This window comes from Pempheris klunzingeri, chromosome 23 (assembly GCF_042242105.1).
Source record: "Pempheris klunzingeri isolate RE-2024b chromosome 23, fPemKlu1.hap1, whole genome shotgun sequence".
Taxonomy (NCBI): Eukaryota; Metazoa; Chordata; class Actinopteri; order Acropomatiformes; family Pempheridae; genus Pempheris; species Pempheris klunzingeri.
In genome coordinates this window covers 8348947-8372054 of record NC_092034.1, presented here as the reverse complement: position 1 = coordinate 8372054, position 23108 = coordinate 8348947, and the positions used below count along the sequence as shown (strand labels likewise).

The window sequence follows — 23108 nt, the reverse complement described above, 5'->3', positions numbered from 1 at the left end:
CCCCCGTTTCCAGTCTTTCTGCTAAGCTAAGCTAACCTGCTGCTGGCTGGAGGTTTGTGTTTATCATACAGACATTTTAGTGATATCGATCTTCTCATCTTATTCTCATCAAGACAGCAACCAAGGATTTTTTTCTAAATTGTCAAACTTTTCTTTAAAGTATATTCAAGTACACACCAATATAAGGTTTACCTTTCCTAAACCTGATCTCAGTCCTGCAACTAAACTGAAACCCAAACCTAAACCAACCCATTACTGAGAACCCGCTGAAAAGATTTCTCAACAAATTTACATTTGGTGCTGAATTACAATAAAAGAAGAACACACACACACACACACACACACACACACACACACAGCCAGAGGCTCCTAATGAAGCCTGTCCCTGATAATGGCGGTAATCAGTGCAGCCTATCTGGCCTCTGCCCCTGCTGACATGCTGCCAGCCTCGCCTTGGTTTATTTATACACGCCTGATCTATCAGCACTAGCTCTATGCTTGGTGGGCCTCAGCGTCTCAAAATAGAACTAATTAGGACAGGGCGGGAAAAGAGGAAAAGTGAAAACGTGTCTGAATGTGCATACTCTCTGAGCGGACCCCTCCCGCCTCATTCTGTGCCAATCTCTCCATCCATCCCTGCTACACTGTCTCCTCTCTGTTTTGTTTTTCGTAGACGGAGGCAGCAGGCGGGCAGGCGGGTGGAGGAGGGGTGGACACTGTTGTGTGTGGTCTTGGATTGGGTGGCAGTCTGCTGGTGAAGTCGGGCGAAGCAGAGTGATCAGATTTTCCAGATTACCACACACACTGGGGTCATGATATGCTATCTCCGATCTCTCTGTCTCTGTGCTTCTCTTCGGCTCAGTCAAACCAGATATGAGATATGAATGTGGGATTAATTGATTTGATTAGTTTAAATTCTGACTGTCACTTAACTTTATATTGTTTATTATTTATGTATATATGACAAATATTTGCTCTCCTCAGTTGAATATTTTTATGGATGTTATTGTTATAGATTAATTAGTTTAGTTAGTTAGTTAGTTAGAGTGACCATTTAAAACAAAATATGACAAACTTACTGACAAATCTGGTTGAGCAATGATTAATTATCATTGTAGAAAGATTTCAATGGAATTGTATTGTCTCATTTATTATTCATCCTTTAGCATCTTTTGTTCTTCAAACGATTACTTTATTTCAGCCTATTTCCAATGAAAACCTAATTTTTTCATCTTGAATGGCAACAGAACAAAAGCCCTAAGTGGCAAATTAACTGTATTTGTTTCAGGTTCATTTTGGAGTCATTGCAGGATGTGTTAAATAATAATGATAAGATTAATAATAACGATAAAAAGTTTAAATGCAAATGAGCACAAAGCAACTGAAAGCACCCTGAGCGTAATGTATCACCCCAAGTCTGTAAACAGAAAGCCACACCATCCTCAACAATGACCTTATCTCGCTCAGATCTTTCCTCATATCAGCTGAAAGGGAAACGGAGGAGGGGGTGTATGTGTATGCAGGCCTATGTACGTACGTGTGTTGTGGCATGTTGTCAGCACTTAAAATCTCTTAAGATTGGCTGTAGAGGTTCAACACTAATGATGACAATGGCAGGCGGCAAGGCGGCAGATGTAATTGGCAAGTCTGAAGCCACATAGTCTCTCTCTCTCTCTCTCTCTCACACACACACACACACACGCACTTGCTTAGCCTAAACAGCCCTTGATGCCAGTCCCATAATATAAACCCACCCTAGATACATGGCTACAAATACGCTCGGCAGTGGTCGACAGCTCAGAAGACGCAGAGGTGCCACCATCATCAGCTTTGAGGACAGAAGCCCAGAGATCCATTTTAATCCATTTTAAGGTAAGCATGTGGGTTTTTTTTAAAAACTGAACTGCTTGTGTGTCTCTGTCGCTGACTCTGGCCGTCTCACTCCGTTCAGATGCTGTGCTCCAGGTGTGTGATACCTTTCCTGGCTCTTTACCTGTTGCTGGAGGAGATGTCTGCTGCCGTTTTGCCGAGCACACTCAGAAACAAAAGGGTGGGCCTTGACACGCATCACCTGCTGGACAAATAAACTAGATCCAAATCTTATGCGCTCTATGAGTATTTTTACAATCCGATTATTGTCCTCAGGAGCTCGACTGGATGGACCAAGAGCTCTTCCCCCGCCTGCCTGACCGCTCAGACCAGGGAGACCTCTCTGTGGGTGACGCTGGGGAGATGGGCAGGGATGTGGACAGCCGTCCCTCTCATTCAGAGACTGTCCTCGCCCCAACAGAGCACCTTCCTCTCCAGCGTCAGAGCCAGAACCAGTACAAAGCCAATGAAAAGAGGTGAGGATAAAAACAGAGAAACCTTGTACCATGCAGTTAGTCATAAGACATAACACAGACTTTAAGACTCTGAGATGTTTTAGCTGTTGTTACTTTTTTTGGATTTTTATTCCTTAAAAAAATAACTGTAGTGTTTCTAGTTGTTTTTGGAACGTGTGGAACAGAGTGAACGACTGAAAAGTATGAAAAGTGTTTGGGGCTGAGCTGCTCTTTTATTCTGCTGCCGTCTACAGGAGGAAGGTTGCTCCTCTGGACTCCATTGGTGGCTTTCAGTTGTCCAGTCTGCGAAACCGAAAGGTGAGAAAACTGTTGATAAAGCTACTAGAGAATAACACTTTGTCGTCACTGGTTTCATTGCATTGCACAGTGGCATTAAAGCGCTCCATACAAGCTGTATAGTACAATTGTAATGAGCATGATCACTCTGTCAGTGTTGAAATGTGGGCAGACTTTAATGTCCAGTGTTTAACTTTCATGAATCACAGGTTTTCCTTAACATTAGTTTAGGAGTCACTAATAACTGTAAAACTATGGTTCAACACTGATGAAAATGCTGCTCCTGTCAGATGGAAAACTGAATGATTGTATATGTTTATATTACAGGGTGAACTGACATCTACTGGGAAGAAAACAGGGAGTAAATAGCACCTCCAGCTGAGCTCCTCATATTTGCCAGGTGCCAATCCATGCGTGAACTTTGTATGATGTTGCATGATATTTATTCAGTGACTCCTATTTAATTCACTGCCATATTAACAAGTGAGACGCCTGTCAACTTGCTCCCTCTAGTGGTAGAAGACAAACATGACAAACACTGCTGTGTGCCAACATGGAAATAAATGTGAGGAAACAGTTTGAAATGTCTTTTTTTTTTTTTAACTATGCTTTCAGTACAAAAGATGATATAAAATACCACCTTTATGTTCCCAAAGACTTTTATTTTTCAAGCTACAATTAAAGAAAACAATATCAGACTGCAGAAAATATAGATTTTGCTTGGGTATTTTCTCTCTTCACTTTCACATATGTACAGTTGTCGAAGAACAGGATATGTACACAGAATTGAAGTTGTAGAGAGAGTGCAACTGCTACTGGAGACTTACCAAGACACTCCCACCAACAAAAGAAAAAAAAAAAAAAAAAAAGCACATGGTAAAACCAAACAACATAAACAAACGCCACATCCTACGCGGCATCGACTTATTTTCTGTACACTACAACTTTGTTCTCGATGTGAGACAATCTTATGTCCATTCTCTGATGCGGGCGCATCTCTAATCCCGCTTCTCAGAAAGCTAAGAAATAAACAATTACATGAAACGGAAAAACTAATATTTTACAACCATTCAGAAACAAGCCTCAGAGCCACTTTGATAGTATAAAGCGCCGCCCAACTGTTCGTCTTACAGCGACATTTCCCTCCTCGTATCAGACGCGTTTTTTAAAACGTGAAAAACAAAAACCCACGCATGAAACAAAAACATCAGAATTTAAACAGCTTTCAATGTAAATGTTGTTCATGGTAAATGGCTATCAACGATTGATTAACAAGCCAGACAGGGAGAAACATTAAGCGCTCAATCATGAATGTACACAGCTACAAGTACAGTTTTAATCAGCTGTAGCTCATTATATCCCAAATACCGCCCGTATATGCAGTGGGAGCGGTATTTGGGTTTATATTTAAAAAGTGCACTGCTGAAACAATTGTCAATTGTGTGCAATTTGAAGTGTAGCAATTTGGATGCAATTGCAGATGCAAAATAAATGTTGATGACTTCTTCTAGAGGAGTGAGATCTCTATATTTCAAAGCTCAGTGATCATCACTGACAACCAAAACTAAAATGCAAACTCGCCAAAATATGATCCAAAAAAAAAAAAGAGCTGCCCACCTAGCATTATGACTTCTAAACAAAAACAGGAGTGACATTTTCCATCCCTTAACCTAGAAATTTTTGTCAATGTGTAAAACTTGCACTGATTTAAAGTTGAGAGGAAATGGCTATCAAACTGAAAATGGTACTCCTCGAGACGCTAAAAGAAAAGTTTCGCTGATTTGTCGATATCCTCAAGAAATAATTTACAAGTCATAAATGCACCTTCAGTAAATATGAATAAGCGTGAAAATTTACGTGCACATCACCAGCACAGGCTGCAGCAACAGAGCCAATTAATGAAGGAGTTAATTGGTAACAAATAAGTGATTCTCCACTGTCACTGTTGCCTTCTGTCCAGTTCTTCACAGTAGCCAAAGACAAAAAAAAAACAAAAACAAAAAAAAACAGTGAGGGATAAATAAGAATGGTTGTGATTGTCAAAAGAAATCCTAAAAAGTGACAATACAGTTGCCATCCAGGTGATTATTTAGGCTGTTTTGGCTGTAGGCATCAAAGAAAACGAGTGTCAGAGGACAGCGAAAACAAGGTGGGTGCTCCTCGTCCCTCCCATCTTCTTCATCTCTAAGGGTCTTTTTTGTGTCCTGACCGCCGCAAGTCCCTGCACTTGTGGCAGTAAAAGATGTCGGGAACGTTGGACTTCTTAATCTTTGCACACGACAAGTGCACCCATATGCCGCACTGGTTGCACTCGATCATTGGCCGTCCTGCGAATGGCTTCCCACAGTAACAGGTGATCAAGTCCCACGAGTCATCCCCTGTGTTGACAGAGAGAACGGAGTTTAGAGATATAGCTGGTAATAGGTGCATATGAAGAATTGGACAAAAAAACAGTACCAATTAAGACAGAGTTTGGTCTCAACATTTGCTTATTAGATGCAGACAGAGAAGGTATTTCGGAGGACAAGAGCATAATGCCATACCTGACTCCACCATGATGTCTTCATCAGCGATCCAGGTCTCGCCCTCACTGGAGCTCATCTCTGCTTCCCTGATGGACTCGTCAGGACTCTGCATCTTCCCCAGGCCCTGGATGCTTGGTGTGGAGCCCCCGTGCCCCGTCAGCTCCTCTCTGACGGGTCGTACCTCTGAATGTGTGTGCCGTGCCTCAGAGTCTGTCTCGCTTTGAGCAGCGGAACTTTTCAGCTTCTTCGCTTTTGGCTGTTTTGAGTTTTTGCTGCGCTTAATGCGCGCTCTTTTCTCGCCCTCACTGCTGCCACTATCTGCCGCCGTCATGGCAGAACCCAGCGACAGCTTTTTCAGTTTTTTGTCCTTTTTGCGCTCTGACTTAGCGCTGGCCTGGCTCTCGTACAGGGAGTCTTTAAGGCGCATTTTGTCCAGCAGAGTGCTTTCAGAGTGCATGCGCCGAATGTTTTTGCCCTTATTCGCTCGAGCCTTACGGACAAATGTATGGATGGTGTGGATGTCGGAGCTTCCGTCAGCCCAAGTGTTGCCCGTGGAGCTGCTGCCTCCACCACCTCCATCTGCTGACAACCCTGAACTGTGTGCAGAGCTGGAGGATGTCGGGGACCATGAACTTTCCTACAGGACAACAAAAAAAACATTTTGGTATTTCAACTCAACATGAGCCAGTCAGGCAATATCCTGTCATTTCTAATATCCACAGTGAGATCAGTAGCAGCCTACCTCTTTTGGACTGGGGATGTAGCCAGCATATGCCAGGACAAAGCTGCAGAACTTGTTGAAATCTTCAACCGTCCTCTTTTTCCTCTCTGGGGGCTACAGAAAGCACACACATTTTTGTTTAGGAGAGTGAAGCTAATGTAAAGATGCTCCAACAAGACAGAGCTACTGAATGAACCACTAGTAACACAGCCTGGTACTCACCAAAGGTTCCGTTTTGCACGTCAACAGTGAATCTGGTGAAGAAAAGGAAACAACTGTGTAAATATCAAATGAACCAGTCTTGATCTATTATTAATTTCACGTAAACGGCTCAAACACAGAATTAGCGAGCTCACAGATGGCTAGGTGTGTGTGAGGAGACATGTGGACTAACGCTAGCATTAGCTTGCTAACACGGCTCAATAACTTAATCGGGATTATTAGTGATGAGCATGTTGAGTTTATTTAAGAGCTGTGCTTGTTTAAAACATGTCAAATTGACCGACAGGGTTTGGTGATAACCGTTTGAGCGAAAAATAAGCAACTCAGTCATCGGATGTTAACGGGGGTTGACTGCGTTTACAAACAACCGCAACCGGTGTCACTTGGACATTATCTGGACTGAATACAGTCTGGGTGTTTCGGCATCGGCCACGAAAAGATGTTCAACGATTTAAAACAAGCTGTTGATTTTTTTAAAAGACTGTAGCCGACAAATCTCCAATCGCAGGCTTTCCAGCTTTAAACTTGTCAGTTTGTATTGTCTGGATGCTACCTGCTAACGTTAGCTGACGTTCAGAGAAGCTAACGCAACAACACCATATACCGCTAGCAGCGATAACTTTAAATACCGTTTCCAGTAGTGTTGGTCAATTATTGTCCGATATATTTAACGAGCTGCATTTAAAGTCGACATAGCAAGCGGCAACTTAGATTCTTGTGAGAGTTAACTTGTGCTAACAATCAGCCGCTCAGCCAGGTAGCTAATCAGGCTAGCTTTCTTGAAATGGGAGTGGGAGGCTCATTAGCCAAATGAGCTTGGCGTTAGCAAGGTGTCCGTTAACAATCACTCGGCCGTGTTGTCAGCACTGAAGTTGGAGCCAATGTTAAAAAGTGTTTTTGCGTGCCTGACACGCGGGGTAATTTAACTTTAAAGCTGACAAGTTAGAGAGTGTTTTCAGTGAGGTGGTGGGGCTGCGTTAGCTATCCAGCTATTAGCTTTTCACGTTAAGCTACATGGATCGGCGCGTTAACTAACTAGCAAGCTAACTTAATGTTAACATTGGGTTAATCGTAACAAAACATAAGGGATATTCGCTTTAACCCAACTTTTATGGCATTTGGACGACAAAACACAAGTTGGCGCGGAGCAAGTTGTGTTTTAAATAAAGCATGCGCAGCCAATCGTAACATCAACGTTAGGCATAACTTACATTAGCTATCTTTATGTCCGTAAAACACGGCAGAGACGCTTTTAATTAATATCGTTCGATTAATGGCTCATCGCTGATACTGGTGAAACATACCTTGATGCTCAGACATTATGTCAAGCATTGTCGCCTCACCGACAAGGCCTCGATCCAAGAAACAGAAGCAGCAGGCGAGCTAGCCGGAGAGTAGCGGCCGTCGCGCTGTGCTTTCCCCCCGGCGTGGCTGCACCTTACCGCCGGGCAACTTTAGCAGCAGCGGCTGAAACCCAAGGGCGCGGAAGACCGACGAGCCTCTTCCTAAAAAAAACACTCCACAGCGGGTCGAAACTGGACGATCCCCTCGCTGAGGATCCGTTACTACAGCTAACAGCGTAGCAGAAGCAAACCGCCTCTGAAGTGTCGCCACACTAACGTTATTAGCCCGACAAAATACTAATTCCTCTGTTGCTTAACGTGCAGCAGTTAAAGCTCCTTTTTTCTTCGTCACTGCATTTATATAACCATCGGTATTAAAATATGGCAGAGCTGTAAAAACTCCTTAGATTCACGCGAGTATGAGCCAATTTAGATCCATAATGGGAACTTCTCCGATGAAGTTTTTTTCGTTTCTTCGCTGTATGCACACAAAACGACTGGAGTTTTGACTTTATTCCGCACGGTCTTCTCCGTGTGCGCGGCAGAAACCTCTTGAGGCTGCCAGCGCAGTGTATCCCGCGGGGTATGCTGGGTAACGTAGTCTATAATGCAAGCCATTCGCCCGAACTGCATAGCTGATTATGTGGGTTGCTGAACTACATTTCCCATATATGAGTAACCTTAAAGTTACAGGGACTCTGGGATGTGAAGTTTTTTTAATTTGTACACTAAAAGCTGCTACCTAGCGAAACATGCTCCACTTACATTGGACAGAAGAAGCTATATATTCAGTGAAATATAATTTGCTGTGACTCTAGGTCGCTGCCAGTCTGTATATTGAGACACCTTGTTCTTCTGTCGTTAAATTACCGAGCTATCCGATTTTTTATTAAGCCATTCACGTTGAGATAAGTGGTGAATTAGAAGCATGCTATCTAGCTGAAGCTAACAGGACCTTCGACAATTTACTTCTATAGTACCATGTTGCCTGAATTATTGCAAGGCACTGATGCTGGAGGGTTTCTAATAATACAAGGTAAATGCTTTACATGTTGTAGAATTTAAGTTAATAACTGTTATCTGCATGAATCGGAGCAGTAGCTGAAGTCACTGTAAAGTCATGTAATGAAAACTTGCATTAATAGATTCTGCAAATTGTTCTGGTCGACACCTCCTGAAGAGCTTCATCAGTGCTGCATTGAACAGGTATTTAAAGAAATGCGTTTGACTGTTCTGTTGTGTATGTACCATCACTCAATAGTGTTTCTAAATTCTGTATTAATTATGAACACATTTCATAAACTGCTTTCACTTGTGTTGTCTTAAATGTAGGGAGGAAGCTGTCCATGTTCTTGGCTTTGAAGTCAGTGAAGAGGAGCTGAAAGATGGATTTGTAGGAGCACACATTCAGAGGTAACTAAGATTAGTTCTTAAATGATTAGTCAATCAACAGAAAATAAATGGCCACCTAACTTTGACATTAGCTAATTGTGGAAGTCATTTATCAAGTAAACTACGAGATTCACTGGTTCCAGGTTGTCCAGTGACAGTCCAGACATTTCGAAGACTAAATTAAACTAAAATAAAATCCATAGATAATGTGATAATGGAAATGCTGCAGCCCTTTTATTGATCACTTTATTTAACCCATAACCCCACTGATCATTAATCATCTGTTTTTGTCACTTCAGGCTACAGTATCACAATGCTTACAGAGACCCACTTGGATGGGCCGATAATCCAGATTTCACCGCTCACCAGTTCTGTTTGGAGGAACTTACACATTTGGTCAAGCAAACATCACACTCAAAACCAGCTACCTTAGTGATCGACTCCCTGTCATGGATTTTGAGACATATCAGTGCTCCTGCTGTCTGCAAGACTCTTCAGCATCTCAGAAAAGGTGATCAGTTATTATTATAATTATTATTAGTGTTGTTGAATGGAGGAAGGTGTGACAACCAGGCTGTAAGAATCATTGTAAAACTTTAATTGTCTTAAGATTAATCAAGTACAGACAGTTATTTATTAAAAGGTTTTCTAGGTGCACAATATTGTCAAATTTACTATCGTGGTTGGTTGGTTATTTTACAGCAAAGTGGAACATTTTCTGTGTTTTCATTAGGGGGAGCTGTGAGAGCTATTATTGGCCTGCTCCATGCAGATATGCATCAGAGGGGCACTGTGGGAAGTGTATGCCACTTGGCTACTTCAGTCGTGACTGTAGCACCTGGGATGAAAGGAGACGAAGCAGTTGCAAAGATAACAAGGCGCTCAAAATCAGGGAAAGTTATGCAAGATGTAAGCAGCGTTTCCTTTGGATGATTATTTTGTATTTCTACACTGCTGTCAATGTAAAAAGTAGTGCTAACTTTGTTTTTGTCTGTAGGAGGAGATTTTCAGCATCAAAGAGGATCTCACAGTGATAGTACACAGCAAGCCCAGCCAACTTGGATCCAAACAGTCTGACCCCGAGGAGCAGGGGGTGCAGTATAAAACATGCTTTATACTTTCACACTATGGAATTTCCCCTTGGGGATTAATAAAGTATATTGATATTGAAAAATATACGTGGATCGACAGAATAAAGATGAGGCTAATATATGGCAGGACTGAAAGTGTCCTTTTTGTGTTTCTATAGACGGACCCAACAGCCAACTTGACCTTCAATCTTCGACTATCTGATACAGAGCGCGAAGCCAAGGAGAAACTTGCACTGCCTTTTGTCTTCAGCCAAGAGAAGTGAGAAATTTATTATTTAAAGTTGATCACATTCTATATGGTTTCTTTTCACAAACTTAAAAACACTTCCCTCATTTTCTCTTGCAGGAAAACCGCTTTGCTCCACTCAGGCCCAGGTTCAGGACGAATTCTGTATGAGCCAGATGCCAACGACGACTATGACCAGGAGGACCCGGATGATGATCTCGATGTGTAGAGTCGGGGCATAAAACCCCCTGAAAGCACAGACGATCCATGTTTCATGTCCTCCTTGGAGTCATTTTCAGTCGTGCACACTCAAAGCCTTCCCGCCATCTCATGGTGCTTCGAAGATACAAATTATTGTTTTTCTCAAAACAAATCTGTATTATGTTTATTAAATGGCTTTATTCAAGACTTTTTCCTAATATTATTGATCGCCTCAATATTTTTTCAAATGTGTTTTTTGTTATTGAATAAAAATTTGCTTTTATCATGCACATTTTCATTTTTCCCAAAGTTGCATGTAATGTTTTAGCCACTGCACTGACATGAGTTGCTTTTAACACATTCACCCAAATGACTCTTCACACAAGTTATAGACAAACATACATTCTATAAAACAAAATGATTTTTATTATTTCTAACTTTTGCTTAAATTATTTATTTTTGTAAAACACTTTTCCTTTTCTAGTCTTATAATGCAAATTAAACCATTTTAGGAGGACAAAATACGGCTCATAACTATGTAGACTTTTCTATACCATGTTTGGAAGTGATATTAAGGAGATCCATTTATGGTTTTTGCATAATATGTCATTATTATTCTGTAAACTATGTTGGAAAATGGGCGACTTCAACGGAATTAATGCCCTGGGTCTGTTTGCACCAAATGATAATTAGTTTCTAGAGAAACAATTTCCCTCTACAAATAGCATCACTAAATTATTCGTGCCAGATTAGTTTTCTAATAGTCTGAAGTAATTAATTCGGTGGAGTAAACTTTATTTTTGCATTAATTGTCAGTTGCCACCCCCATGCGTCCCCTGTCAGCTGTGAAGTCTGTCACATTTAAAATGTTTTATTGTTTTACAACTGTTGAATCTCAGCGGCGTCAATGAGCCACCGCGAAAAAGAGAGCGAAACTCATCGTCTGCACACAGATAATCACATCCGTGTTTAACGGCAGAATAATCACAGACAGTCGCCCTGATATTACAGCTGGATGATTTTTACAGACTTTATCAGGCGCTCGCTCGTCCACGTCTGTTTATTTTCTTTCCACGTGGACGTGCTGCGCGCAACCACAGGATTCCTCGCGGAAGTGACGGCAAGGCGGCGATGGCGGCTCGCAGTTTCATTCCGGATTTCCACTGGACTACAAACTGATTTTGACCGGACCGGTTAGACTTTGGGGAACTTTTGTGAAGCTGTCTCTCTTCGGACGCCGCACGGAGTGAAGTCACGCTGAACCGGTGCTTGACAACGAGCGTCCCCACAGCTTTTTTGGGTATTTTTGTCCCGGGTTCAAGGTGGTCACCCTGTCGAGCTAGCGGTAGCTTGGCGGCTACTAGCTAACGTTAGTTGGTACACAGCTAGCTTCTGAGCTAGCTTGTCAACGAGCTGCGTGCTAAGGTCCATACAGACAGCAGCCGTCGTGCTGCAGCTTTTCGTTTGACCACGTCCACGTTTGTCTTTCACAGTTACAATGCAAATGCACTCTATTTAAAGCGAATTGTGCCACAAGTGTGCAGAGCGAGGTACTCACACGTTTGCTTGGCCTCTTGTTCATTTGAATTGGTGGTTTGGCGGCTGTGGCTAAAGACGGATTTGGACTATCACTAGCAAGCAAGTTCCTGCAGTAATTGTCCCAGCAACTTCGGGCAAAAGCGTGCTATCCACTGAGAACTGAAGTTGAGTGGCTGTGGGGTCTTTGCGTGCTCGTCAACATGCTGAAGACCCGGCAGTGTTTACTTGGCATCCGCACTTTTCTCGGCGTAACGTCGAGAATATGGGGCTTCATCATGTACATCCTCAGGAAGCACCTACGAACGGTGAGAAGGGGCTCAAAGGACATTTAACAGTTGACCCTGTTGTGTTTCTGTGACAAATGAACCAAAGTCTTTACGTTGCCATGGTTCCCATGTGCCTTAACACTGTTTTTCAGATCACGTCCACCTGAAGGGATGCTCAGCTGATTACCTGTTTCTCACCTGTGCTTCACTTACCTGTCTCGTCATTAGCATCCACCATGATGCCTTTACCATACGATCTGTAAATTATGACATTTTGTGAGCAAATCCCGCAGCCTCCACACTTATAGGTTATCTTTACAGTTCTGTTGTAAAGCCAGTTAGTGTGGGAAATGTCAGAAAATACTTGAATGATAATCAAATCACCTTTTTTTCCCACAGCCAAAGGTGAGGTCTTAAAGTAGTTAATTTTGTCTGACTAACTGTCCAAAACCAAAATATACTCAAAAATATATTCAGTTAATGATATGAAACAGAGAAAACCGGCACATCTTCATGTGTGAAGCTAAAGTCATAGATTGATTAATCTTAAAACAATTAATAATCAGAATTGTTGCAGATAAACTTTTGGCTGATCAACTAACTCACTAACTGTTTCTGCTTTTAAGTAATATTTTTAGATATCGGTCTTTGCGTGAATGAATGGATCATCTATTCAGTGCAAAGTGGAAGCCTCCCACATGCAAGAGCTAAATTTTTCGGAGCAGCCAGTACAAGCCCGCAGGTCACCTTCAATTGCTTACAAATGCCTCCACAATAAACACGGCATTTAATGTGACTGAAGCCACCTGCTTGTAATGTAGACACGCACACAGGTGTTGTCAAGTCTTTAATAGACATGCATATGTGGTGTAACATGAGTGGACTTTGACTCCAGCTCTGTATCAAGCCTACAATGCTTGGAGGAATGCCCTGCGTGCTGTAATCATCTCGCTGTTCGAGGTTTGTCTGCACTTTATTGTGTGGCAGTAACACTTGCGGGTTGTCAACAGGCCCTGAGAGTGAGTAGTCCAGTCCATGTTATGGCTGAAGTGAGAGGGATTATGTCAGCACAGAGAGCGTACTGTTCTCTCTCCCTCCCTCTGTTTCTCTCATTCTCACTCACAGTTTAGCGCTGTTGTTTACTTTATGTGATGCACTGGAACAATGTCATGATCCAGCAGCCGCTTATGTAGCAAACAGTGTAATGTAGGTGATCCTATAGATGGCAGTCAGGTTACCCCTGACAGGTGATTCGATGAAAAATATTTGAAGGGAGGGTGTTGAGACCTAAACCACTCAATACGTTGAAAACAAGGGTAGTAATCTAAATTTTGACTGCCCTAGTTTGTTGTAACTGATAACCCCTTTTATAAATCTAACAATCCCCTTTGTAACTCCCTCTGTCGCATGTGACTAAGGTAGGGCTCAAAGTGTTTCAGTCAAGAAAGCCACAGCGCACAAAGTGACCTGATTCAAAAATGTGCATCAATAAAAGCTCTATTGGATTATGAATATTAGAAGCAGGACATAATCCCATGCATGCTACTCTGTGTCAACAGAGGAAGAGATGATTGTTTGTTAATCTTAGCAACACAATGTTGTGTATTGATTCTGCCTTTTATCTCCTGCAGGAGATCTTAATAGTGTGTAGCCAAGTGTGTAGCTGGTGCTGAAACAAATGGGAAATCAACACAAAATATCCAAAATTTTAATAGTTGATAGTGGAACAGGAATGATTAGGTAATCAACAGAAAATTAATGATGATAATCAATTTATTATTATTGTAATTTTCAAGCAAAAATGCTGAAATTCTGAAGTGTCAATTTAAAATGTGAAGATCTCTGGCTGCATTGAAATGATAGCTGTAGCTGTGATCTGGATGCAAAGGACTTAGTTTGAATGTCTCGGGATCCAGATGGACGCTCTTGGAGGTGCAGAGAGCTGAGTCGAGGGTGAGGTCCCCCTGCGGTGCCCAGCAGCTGCTGGCACCAGTAGGCTTCCCCCGAGCTTACTCTGGCAGGCAGCAGTGGGCGGGGACAGAGAGGGAGGCCCTGTCCAAGGCTTAGGTACCAAGCAGCCCAGGCTCAGTCAAAGTCACCCTGCAAGTCTGCCTTCCTTCGTGTGCCCCCATGCTCCGCTGACACCCACCGACAGCTGGGGGGATAAAAATAGCCTTGTGAAGAAAAGTGCAGAGCCCCTGGGCAAGAGCGGCACTGGAAAGGATCCTCTCTGTAGTCGCTGTGACCAGAGCAGAGCAAGTTAGAGCAAGTTAGAGGTTAGAGAGGAGCAGTCATGGGGTGGACACAGCTGAGTTCATTTCAGTATGCTCTGTTGTCTTGCTTAATCTCTGACGTGAAGCAAAAGAAGAGAGCTGATTTCCCAATAATGTATGGTCCAAAGGCTCAAATGTAAGTTTTTGGATTGCAAGACGAGGTGACAGAAAGCCCCTTTTCTTTATGCCTTAAATGATTCCCAAAACATCAATCCTGGCGACACTCACTGTAATCAAACAGTGTTGTTTCCTCAGTGATGAAGACAGACACTTGTAGAGTGCGGTAGGAAATTAAAAGATTGCCTTCAGTCTACTTGGTATCAAAGATATACTCCCCTCTTTTCAGCCCTAATCAAATTAATAACCTGTCCATGTTGCAGTTGACTCATTGTGGCTCAGTATATTGTGTGTGGTTTGTTTGAACAATGTCCTGATCTGTTAAGGGTTGTCTGACTGTTTCATTCGCTCATTTGCAGATAATCCAGTATCAGACGGTGCGATACGACACTTTGCCTCTGTCACCTATCTCCAGAAACAGGCTGAGTGAGTACATGATTTCTTTTTTTCATTATGCAACTGCTGGGCTACACGTCCAATGCCCTTGTAATGTGGAAATTTAAGCCGAATTAAACCAGTCTGTCAAGGAAGAGGTGTTTGCTCAGAAAAGACGAGTAATCGGCAACACTCGTGCTCAGACACACAGCGTGAACCGTTTCTCAGGACTTCCCTCACTTCAGAATACATGAACATCATCAGTATTTGTGGACAGACAAACTTAACATGACTCCTGTATTATGCCTGTTCTGTCTGAGGAAACTCAGACGAGCTGTCAGCTGTCATTTGTGTGTCATGACTTTGGGTCTTAGCTGTATATATTAAGGTGGATCAGATGGCTAGATGCAACCCACAGTAAGCCTGAGGTCGTTTGACTAAACCCTGTTGTGCTATATTGTTCAGCTGCTGTCGCCTTTTGTGACTTTTTAATAGCAAACCAACAAAGAATGGTTTTGTATGTAAGGTGTCTGACTGACATTTAGCTCCACAACAGTACAGTGAATAGAATAGAATAGCCTTTATTGCCATTGCGGTACAATGAAATTAGGGGAGGTGGTATTCCTACACCATAACAGTCGAGAGCTAAACAAGTAGTAAGAATTAGAGCTGGTTTTCCTCACAGGATACCTGGATTTCCTCAGACAACATCAGCACTTTAAAGGAAATGTCAGTCTGTCACACAGCAATAAATGAACACTGTGAAATTACAACAGCTGCCTATAAAGCCAAGTCAGACACCTACAATACCACCGCTGATCACATTTATGCTTTATATTTAATAAGCTAGAGAATATAGTTCCAACACAGCATACTCTAAATATCTGACATTATAAATCACACTTATCATAGCAGGAAAATGTCAGAATTCACCCAACACATTGACACAGTGGCAAACTTTAGTTTCCTGCCCCGTCTCTAACAGTTACACGACGTCTCTGTGGTGTGGAGGTGGAGAGGAAATGCAAACGTTACAGGCGGCACTCTCACCAGCATGGACTGGTGCATGCCCTCTGAATGAGCTTCCCTTCTGCCGGTAGAGAGCTCATTCAAAAGTAGACTCCTGACTCAGAAGAAGGATTACATTTCAGTTCCACTTTACTCGCCTCTCACTCACTACAGTGACCTCAGCAGGAGATCCAGGTCCAGTCTCCAGTGAATGAGTGATTGCTTTACATTCATTTAGCTCCAAGTGGCTGGTACTTCTGTCCATATGAATAACATGGTGGATAGAATTAAAGTAAAAGCATCAACAGCGATCTTGAAATTTGTGTCACATTGGTCTCTCATAGCTGACAGAAAAGGAAAAGGCTTTTAAGAAGTGGGATTCACATCTTCTCTAAGTCCCTGCAGCCGGAAAATATTTTTCTGTGCCTCGTGTGGAATCAACTAGACAGGTCTACAAGGAAATTAACTAGAAACTGAAATCTGGATGGCAATACTACTAGTTTTCATGGTTTGTTATAATATCCTGTTGTTAGGTTATGTACCCAGGACTCTGTAGATAGCAGCATTGATACCTGGTGTTTTATATTTTATAGATAAAGTGAAATGATTTGAATTAATTGTGGTACGCCCTAACAGCTGACAATGTATTAGAGCTAGGTACAGTATGGATTTTTCTTTCTTGCTGCTGTGAAAAAGCAATGTATCCCTGCAGTGCGGTATTGTAAGCAATTTTATTGATTTGCCTTTAAGCAAAAACTCTGAGTGAATTTGAGATCTGTCTATCAACAGCCATCTAGGACTTTAATTGTGAAAAGTAAGAGTAGAAGGTTTAGATCTAAAACCTGCGCTGCCTTTGTTAAGGTTGAGTGGAGTGAAGAAGTTTACCTCCTTGGTTCAACCTTTGGAGTCTCCATGTTGTTTTATAATTCCCGGTATAGTCTAGGCACAACACATTACCAACAACAGGATGGAACACAATCAGCGATGATAATTAAACAATGATTATTGTGTTTGTATTTCATAGCACACCATATGCACCCCTGTAACCTTGTGATGACAGTAATGAGCTCAACCCTGCAGTAGGCATCACATGACAATCATTACAGCCCTTCAGTGTATTAAAGGAATCCATAAAGTCCCCAAAAGTAAGGCACACTTGCAGATGGAGCACAGCATCATGAAGTCATAGAGAGGTGAACCAGCTGAAAAATCAAATGAGAGTCAGAACCTTAATTACCCATCAAATTTTAATGTGCTAGTGTAACCTAAGCCAGTAATGGTCTGTTTGCATAAAACTTTCACCTGATCATAAACCAACAGCTTTATTTGTAGTGTAGAAAAATCCCTCTCAGCAAGCCCACATTAATATTCTTTTTCAGATTATATTTGTGTGAGGCTGTTCCATTCCCATTTCATACACGTTGCTGTTTGTTAACTTCTGTTTCATGTGAAGTTCAGTATATCCCTACCAGCTGTACTGGCACTTTGGTGTTTCCAAGCTGGCACAGAGTTTTCTAATGGGTCTCAAAGAGAGTGTTTATGTGCCCTTAAGTAACTGGATTACAGTCACCCTCTTGCAATCACCTGATTTCTTCAAGTCATAAACAAGAAACTAGGTTTCTGTGATCAGGGTTAGAGGTTAGAAATGCCCAAACTCCACAGCTAAATTTCTCTCGAGGGGGGGAAAAAAGACAGCTTTTGTCTGTTTCCAGTGAGCATCGTAACGTGTGCACTTTTGCATGTAAAAGATTTGAGCTGGAGAAAGAATCATATAAAGGAAAGATCATTACACACAGTGATGCATCCTTATATTTAAAGTACTTGTAGAGACGAACTAAGTTAGGTGCATTAATAGTCGTTTCAACAACTAAACAGTTAGTTTACACTATTTGTAAAATTCAGACATACAAGAACTATGTGCCATCTGATCCACCTCAAAAAAGTGTCTTCTTTTGTCACCAATATGCATAAAATAAGCAAGAATAGTTGGGGAGAAGTTGTGATGTGTGATGACTGGTCTGCTACAATTATCTGCAGATTTTACAGTAACCATGCTAGCACAGTGCATGTTCACACATATGATTTCCTGTGTGACCTAATTTCTTAATTAACCTGGTTTCTTGTGTGCATGTAAATGTACCACGAATAAAGTGTCACTTGTGTTTGCATTGTATGATTAACTCCAGATGCAGTAAAGAGGAAGATTCTGGTTCTGGACCTGGACGAGACACTGATTCACTCTCACCATGACGGGGTCCTGAGACCCACAGTGAGACCTGGCACGCCGCCAGACTTCATCCTCAAAGTACGAGCATTCAGGCGCACGTGAACACGTTTGAACACATACAAGCCAAAACACGGTTTATGTAAATAACCTGGGTTCTCCCGTTGCTTTCTCTTCGCAGGTCGTCATAGACAAGCACCCAGTCAGATTCTTCGTACATAAAAGGCCACATGTTGACTTCTTTTTAGAAGTGGTGAGTGTCCGCCTGTGATCAGTGTCACTGTTTGTGTGTTTGAATCATAGATTAACAATAAAAAGCACAGCAAAGCTCACTGTGGCACATGAGAAACATCACTGCTCAGGTGATTCATTATCTTGTCCACCATCTTTGCCATCACTCTCCACTGTACTGCACTCTCACACTACGCGATGTCGTAAAACTGTATTTGTTTTGGACAACAATCCTTCAGGTCGTACTAAGCACTCGCCATAAGTTGTTTACATATAGTATTGTGTGCTCTGTGCATGTAACCAGGTGAGCCAATGGTACGAGCTGGTGGTTTTTACAGCCAGTATGGAGATCTACGGCTCAGCAGTGGCAGACAAGCTGGACAACAACAGGAACATCCTGAAACGCAGATACTACAGACAGGTAATGTCCTAAACTGTGTTTGAACAGCATGTGTGCTGCTGCGGCTCTTTGGTCCCATTAGGCCTTTAAATGATTCTTTCTTCTTTTTCATGGTGTCGGTGACTTTTTATGTTCTTGTTTCTCCTCCCAGCATTGTACATTGGATCTAGGTAGTTATATTAAAGATCTGTCTGTAGTACACGATGACCTGTCCAGTATTGTCATCCTGGACAACTCGCCTGGTGCTTATCGTAGCCATCCAGGTAAGACTTGAAGCCTTTGTGTATTGTATTGTACCATACAAATAACTGCACAAATGTCAGTGATTATAACTTGTGTGTCAGTGGGTGGATGAAGAGGTTGAGTTATAGCTTAAACTTATTTATATTGGTAACAGCTTGAGGGGTGCATTCATCTGTTTATCTGTGTACATTCATCTTTAACATAATATAAAATACAACAAGGCTTCATCCTGTTTGCATCAATCTTGTGATGAGGCAGGAAGAGGACAAATAACTTGAGTGGCTTACTCTCAATACAAGGCTTGTATTGTAGACGCTGTAACAGTACATTAAATGTGCAGCTCCTTTAACCCTCGGTGGCCTCTTTAACAGAGCAGCATAAAATCACAACCATTTCTATTTCTCTGACACGACTGACTGCCTTTTTTTTTCTGCCCTCCAGATAATGCAATACCCATCAAGTCCTGGTTCAGCGACCCTAGTGACACAGCACTTCTTAACTTGCTGCCTATGCTGGATGCACTAAGGTAAAAGGCATAATAAAGCTGGCATGAAAACAAATAGACAATGCAAACACTTAAACTCTTGTGTGCACTGTCTGTATTCAAATGGTCTGGTATTTTAAGAGATGCAAGCTAATGGCTGCAACAGCTGTACACAATTTTAGTCGTTAATGCCTTTCAAAGTCTAATTTGGCTACTGATAGCATTAACTGTAGCTTATAACTTATGGATATTATTCTAAATTAGACTGTCGACAAAAGATTTTGTTTATAACGTATGACATTCATATTCCCATTTATATGGTATGGTTTACAAGCCTGATCAGTGACTAAACCCTTAGCTAAAATGTTACCTGTCTGTCAGGTCAAAAAACACACTTCTGGCTCCAAAATTACAATGGCGACGGCCTTAAAACGAAGATTTTGAAAAGGCTAAACACGAAACTTAAAAACGGCAGACCTCAAACCAATGGATGACTTGCATACATGCTAAGGTCAGAAGAAAAAAATAAAAATACACTCTACACATGAGCTGCAGGAAACGCAGCATATTCATGGAGCAGCAGCAGCTTCAGTTATCTGTGTGTGTGTGTGTGTGTACACAGGATGCATTCAGACCTGTAGATCACCCATGTTTCTGCTGCGCTTAGTTAGGCTCATAAAACAGAAGAAGACAGACTTGAAAAGTAAGAATATCTTTCCGTGGAGACGTGTCATAACAAATACTAACACATTGTATCTAATATATTCAATCCATACGTGAACACAAATGTAAATTCGAAGTGCAGGTTTATATGGAATCGGGTGTTTCTTTGTGAACAGCGGCGTAATGACTGCATTCATCAAAAAGGCTTGTGACAGTGAGGTTGCCAGGTTTGGGTTCATTGTAACCTCAGTAATCACGGTTGTACATTTATAATATTCCAGTCATGTATAGACTCAGCAATTATTTTAGTTTTGTATATTACAAAGAGGTATTAGAAGAGATATTTATTTCACTTTTGAAGGAGCCAGGTCAAGCAAATATGCACACTTCATGTTGCACTATTCCTTTAATGACTAACAAAGTGAAACACACTATGTCAAGTAGTTTACTCTCCCCTCTGTCTTTCTCTCAGGTTCACTGCTGATGTCCGCTCCGTCCTCAGTCGAAACCTCCACCAGCACCGGCTCTGGTGATTGGCTGAATTGAGAGGGGTGGGGCTTGTTGACCAGCCTCTTCCTCTCTGCCGGCTTCCATCCTGCCCTCCGTTCCCACGCAGACGACCCGCCAGCCCTCTCTGAGCCTCTCAGACAAGTCCTGAGGAGTTGAGGGTTGGGGTGACCGCCTAACACGGGACGAACAGTACGGGATCACCAGAGCCCAGAAACTACTGAGGAGGGAGGGGGAGCCTGCTTGTTTTTTGTTTTTGTTTTTTTTTTCTTGATTCTTTATTTGTATTTTTTTCCAAAACAAAACGGAGCCTCTCTGCCTTATCGCTCCTGATACTGACTGTGTGCGTATGAAGGTGAGCTTGTGTACGCGAGTCGATACGGAGTATGCTTGCCGAATTCGTTAGTCCTTTTTAAACTTTTTTGACAATTGTGAGGGGGGGGGGGGAGGACGATCAGCAAAGCAACAAGACAATTCTACATTATTATTTCTTCTTCTTCTTCTTCTTCTTCTTCTCCATCATCACCGGACATTGCACTTCAGCAGACAACTCATCCATTTACTGTCTTAACCTCTTGGAGCAACTGAGTAGGAGAAAATAGAAAACCGCCCCTTTTTAGATCAGCCTCATACCCCAGCAGTGATTCATTGATTCCTGAGGTACGTTTTTTTCCCCCTGAACAAGAATGGATCAACTTAAATGATGTAATTGATGGACTTTTGCTTGCAACACACCATCCACAGGCATTTTTCTGGACAAATAGCCGCGCAGCCTGATATATATATATATATTTTTTTTTTCAGCCATAACCATCACTCTTTCTCCAAAAGCTCCTCATGGAACTCGGTGACAAAGACGACTGAAAAGTTGTGAGAAAAAAAAAAGAATGGCTTGTAACGATATGTGGACTGCCGTGCCGCCTTTCCATATCTGATTGTTTCTCTATTATAATATACGACACTAGGACGTCTGCATACCATGACATTTCGCTCTCCCCCTACGCCATTTGATGCCATCCTGATTTCATCGAATAGGAATTGCACTTAATTTTTTTTTTTTTTCCCCCTTCTGTTTTTGTTGCAGTTGGTTTTGTATTTGATTCAAATTTGCAGCCTTGCCCTTTCAGTTTTTACCAACTCCGCTTACTGTATGGGTTCAACTATTAGACCCTCCGTCTTTAAATGCCTTCTGAACAATGTCAGTCTTGTCAAGGCTCACAGCGGCTTCTTATTGGCTCTGTCTCCAGGTCTGTGTTACTAATAAAACACTTGTCAGTATCGACCAGTTACTATCCAGCTTGTTTTCTTTTTAACGCCATCCACACCTGAGACATAACATCTCGCAGCTTGTAAACTGAAGACCTCTGTCGGGCGAGGGAGAGCTCAGATGGATTCGCTGTTTCTGCACGAGGCCATTCTTCTTCTAACAATCTGCTGTCATCTTGTGGTGTGACAGGAAACTGCATCGGTCCGTTTGGTATTCCTTTCCTGCTTGAGGAACAAAGAAATCTATTTTTGTGCAGGTTTTTCCAAAAGTACTATTCAGCATCAAACTATAAATTGTCTCCCAAACTGAAGTTCTCTATGTGGACGCCACCTTTGCCTACAAATGTTTGCACTTGTTTAAGAGCTGTATTGTCTCCCATTCACACTCAGCTGCTAGTTTACTGGGTACATCAAGCTAAAACTAAAGCAGTCTACAACTAGTCCTATTATAAACCCCACCTTACTATAGTAAGGAGACAGGCTTTGATTCAACTGTGTGATCACTTCGGAGGTGACGTCTGTGGTGCTGTTTAACGGTGTTGTATTCTACTAACAGGTGTTTCTCATATTGTCTGGTTTTTGGCTAAATAACAGAAGCACCTCTGTGTAAAGCAATACAGTTAATTGATCACACAGCTGAATCAACACCTCTGAAACAAAATCTGAACATTATAACGGTCATGAAGGACGGAGTTATTACAGCACTATTGTATTAGGCTACATTAGTGTTAAATGTAGGTAAATTGCACATTATTAAAGATTCTTGTGCAAATTTAATAATTCTATTCCAGGCAAATATGGGGCTTTTTGCTTTTCTAGCAGTGCTAACGTCTGTCATTTCACTCATTTCTTTTTTGTTTGTTAAACAAACATGTCGTAGCATACAGACAAGTCTCTGAACTTAGATATCGATGATTGCACATCTAATAACCACTGCTGTGCTATTTTTCTAACTTCCACATTTAAATGTCAGACATGCGCTTCTTAATTTTAATCATTCATTATGGTGTGCCCGTAGTATACTGGTATACGTAAGCTGTTGTTTGACGACACCTCTACCTCCGCCTGACGATGGTTTGACAGTAAAACCTAAAGCTCGAAACAGCAAACGTGCATCTCTCATTGTTCAGAGTAACTTTAATCACGTAAGAGATGTTAAATTTCTTCACC

At 41.8% G+C, this 23108-nt stretch overlaps 3 protein-coding genes across 3 annotated transcripts; 2 read left to right on the top strand and 1 right to left on the bottom strand.

Annotated features, from left to right (window-relative positions):
- Positions 1-4261: 4261 nt before the first annotated feature.
- phf23b (PHD finger protein 23b) lies at positions 4262-8088 on the bottom strand. The gene is made up of 5 exons (XM_070854706.1): positions 7394-8088; positions 6090-6121; positions 5889-5981; positions 5165-5783; positions 4262-4999 (listed from the first exon to the last, which is right to left on the bottom strand). The coding sequence occupies exons 1-5, from the start codon at positions 7419-7421 to the stop codon at positions 4806-4808; spliced, it is 966 nt and encodes a 321-aa protein (XP_070710807.1). The 5' UTR covers positions 7422-8088; the 3' UTR covers positions 4262-4805.
- An 87-nt stretch (positions 8089-8175) lies between these two features.
- On the top strand, positions 8176-10567 carry elp5 (elongator acetyltransferase complex subunit 5). Its single transcript, XM_070854817.1, has 8 exons — positions 8176-8468; positions 8578-8638; positions 8765-8845; positions 9124-9335; positions 9558-9733; positions 9822-9917; positions 10074-10174; positions 10262-10567. The coding sequence occupies exons 1-8, from the start codon at positions 8414-8416 to the stop codon at positions 10368-10370; spliced, it is 891 nt and encodes a 296-aa protein (XP_070710918.1). The 5' UTR covers positions 8176-8413; the 3' UTR covers positions 10371-10567.
- Positions 10568-11349: 782 nt separating this feature from the next.
- Positions 11350-21957, top strand: ctdnep1a (CTD nuclear envelope phosphatase 1a). Its single transcript, XM_070854399.1, has 8 exons — positions 11350-12186; positions 14897-14963; positions 18107-18225; positions 18326-18397; positions 18680-18796; positions 18927-19038; positions 19460-19544; positions 20638-21957. Exons 1-8 carry the CDS (start codon positions 12082-12084, stop codon positions 20696-20698), a joined length of 738 nt encoding a protein of 245 aa, XP_070710500.1. The 5' UTR covers positions 11350-12081; the 3' UTR covers positions 20699-21957.
- The last annotated feature ends 1151 nt before the right edge of the window (positions 21958-23108 follow it).

Coding starts and splice junctions, on each gene's coding strand:
- ctdnep1a (XM_070854399.1), top strand. CDS start 12,082: ATGCTGAAGACCCGGCAGTGTTTACTTGGCATCCGCACTTTTCTCGGC. Junction 18,797..18,926: donor AACGCAGATACTACAGACAG/GTAATGTCCTAA, acceptor TTCTCCTCCCAG/CATTGTACATTGGATCTAGG. Junction 19,039..19,459: donor TGCTTATCGTAGCCATCCAG/GTAAGACTTGAA, acceptor TCTGCCCTCCAG/ATAATGCAATACCCATCAAG.
- phf23b (XM_070854706.1), bottom strand. CDS start 7,421: ATGCTTGACATAATGTCTGAGCATCAAG. Junction 6,122..7,393: donor CATAATGTCTGAGCATCAAG/GTATGTTTCACC, acceptor TTTCTTCACCAG/ATTCACTGTTGACGTGCAAA. Junction 5,000..5,164: donor AGACATCATGGTGGAGTCAG/GTATGGCATTAT, acceptor CTGTCAACACAG/GGGATGACTCGTGGGACTTG.
- elp5 (XM_070854817.1), top strand. CDS start 8,414: ATGTTGCCTGAATTATTGCAAGGCACTGATGCTGGAGGGTTTCTAATA. Junction 8,469..8,577: donor AGGGTTTCTAATAATACAAG/GTAAATGCTTTA, acceptor TTGCATTAATAG/ATTCTGCAAATTGTTCTGGT. Junction 9,734..9,821: donor CAGGGAAAGTTATGCAAGAT/GTAAGCAGCGTT, acceptor TTTTGTCTGTAG/GAGGAGATTTTCAGCATCAA.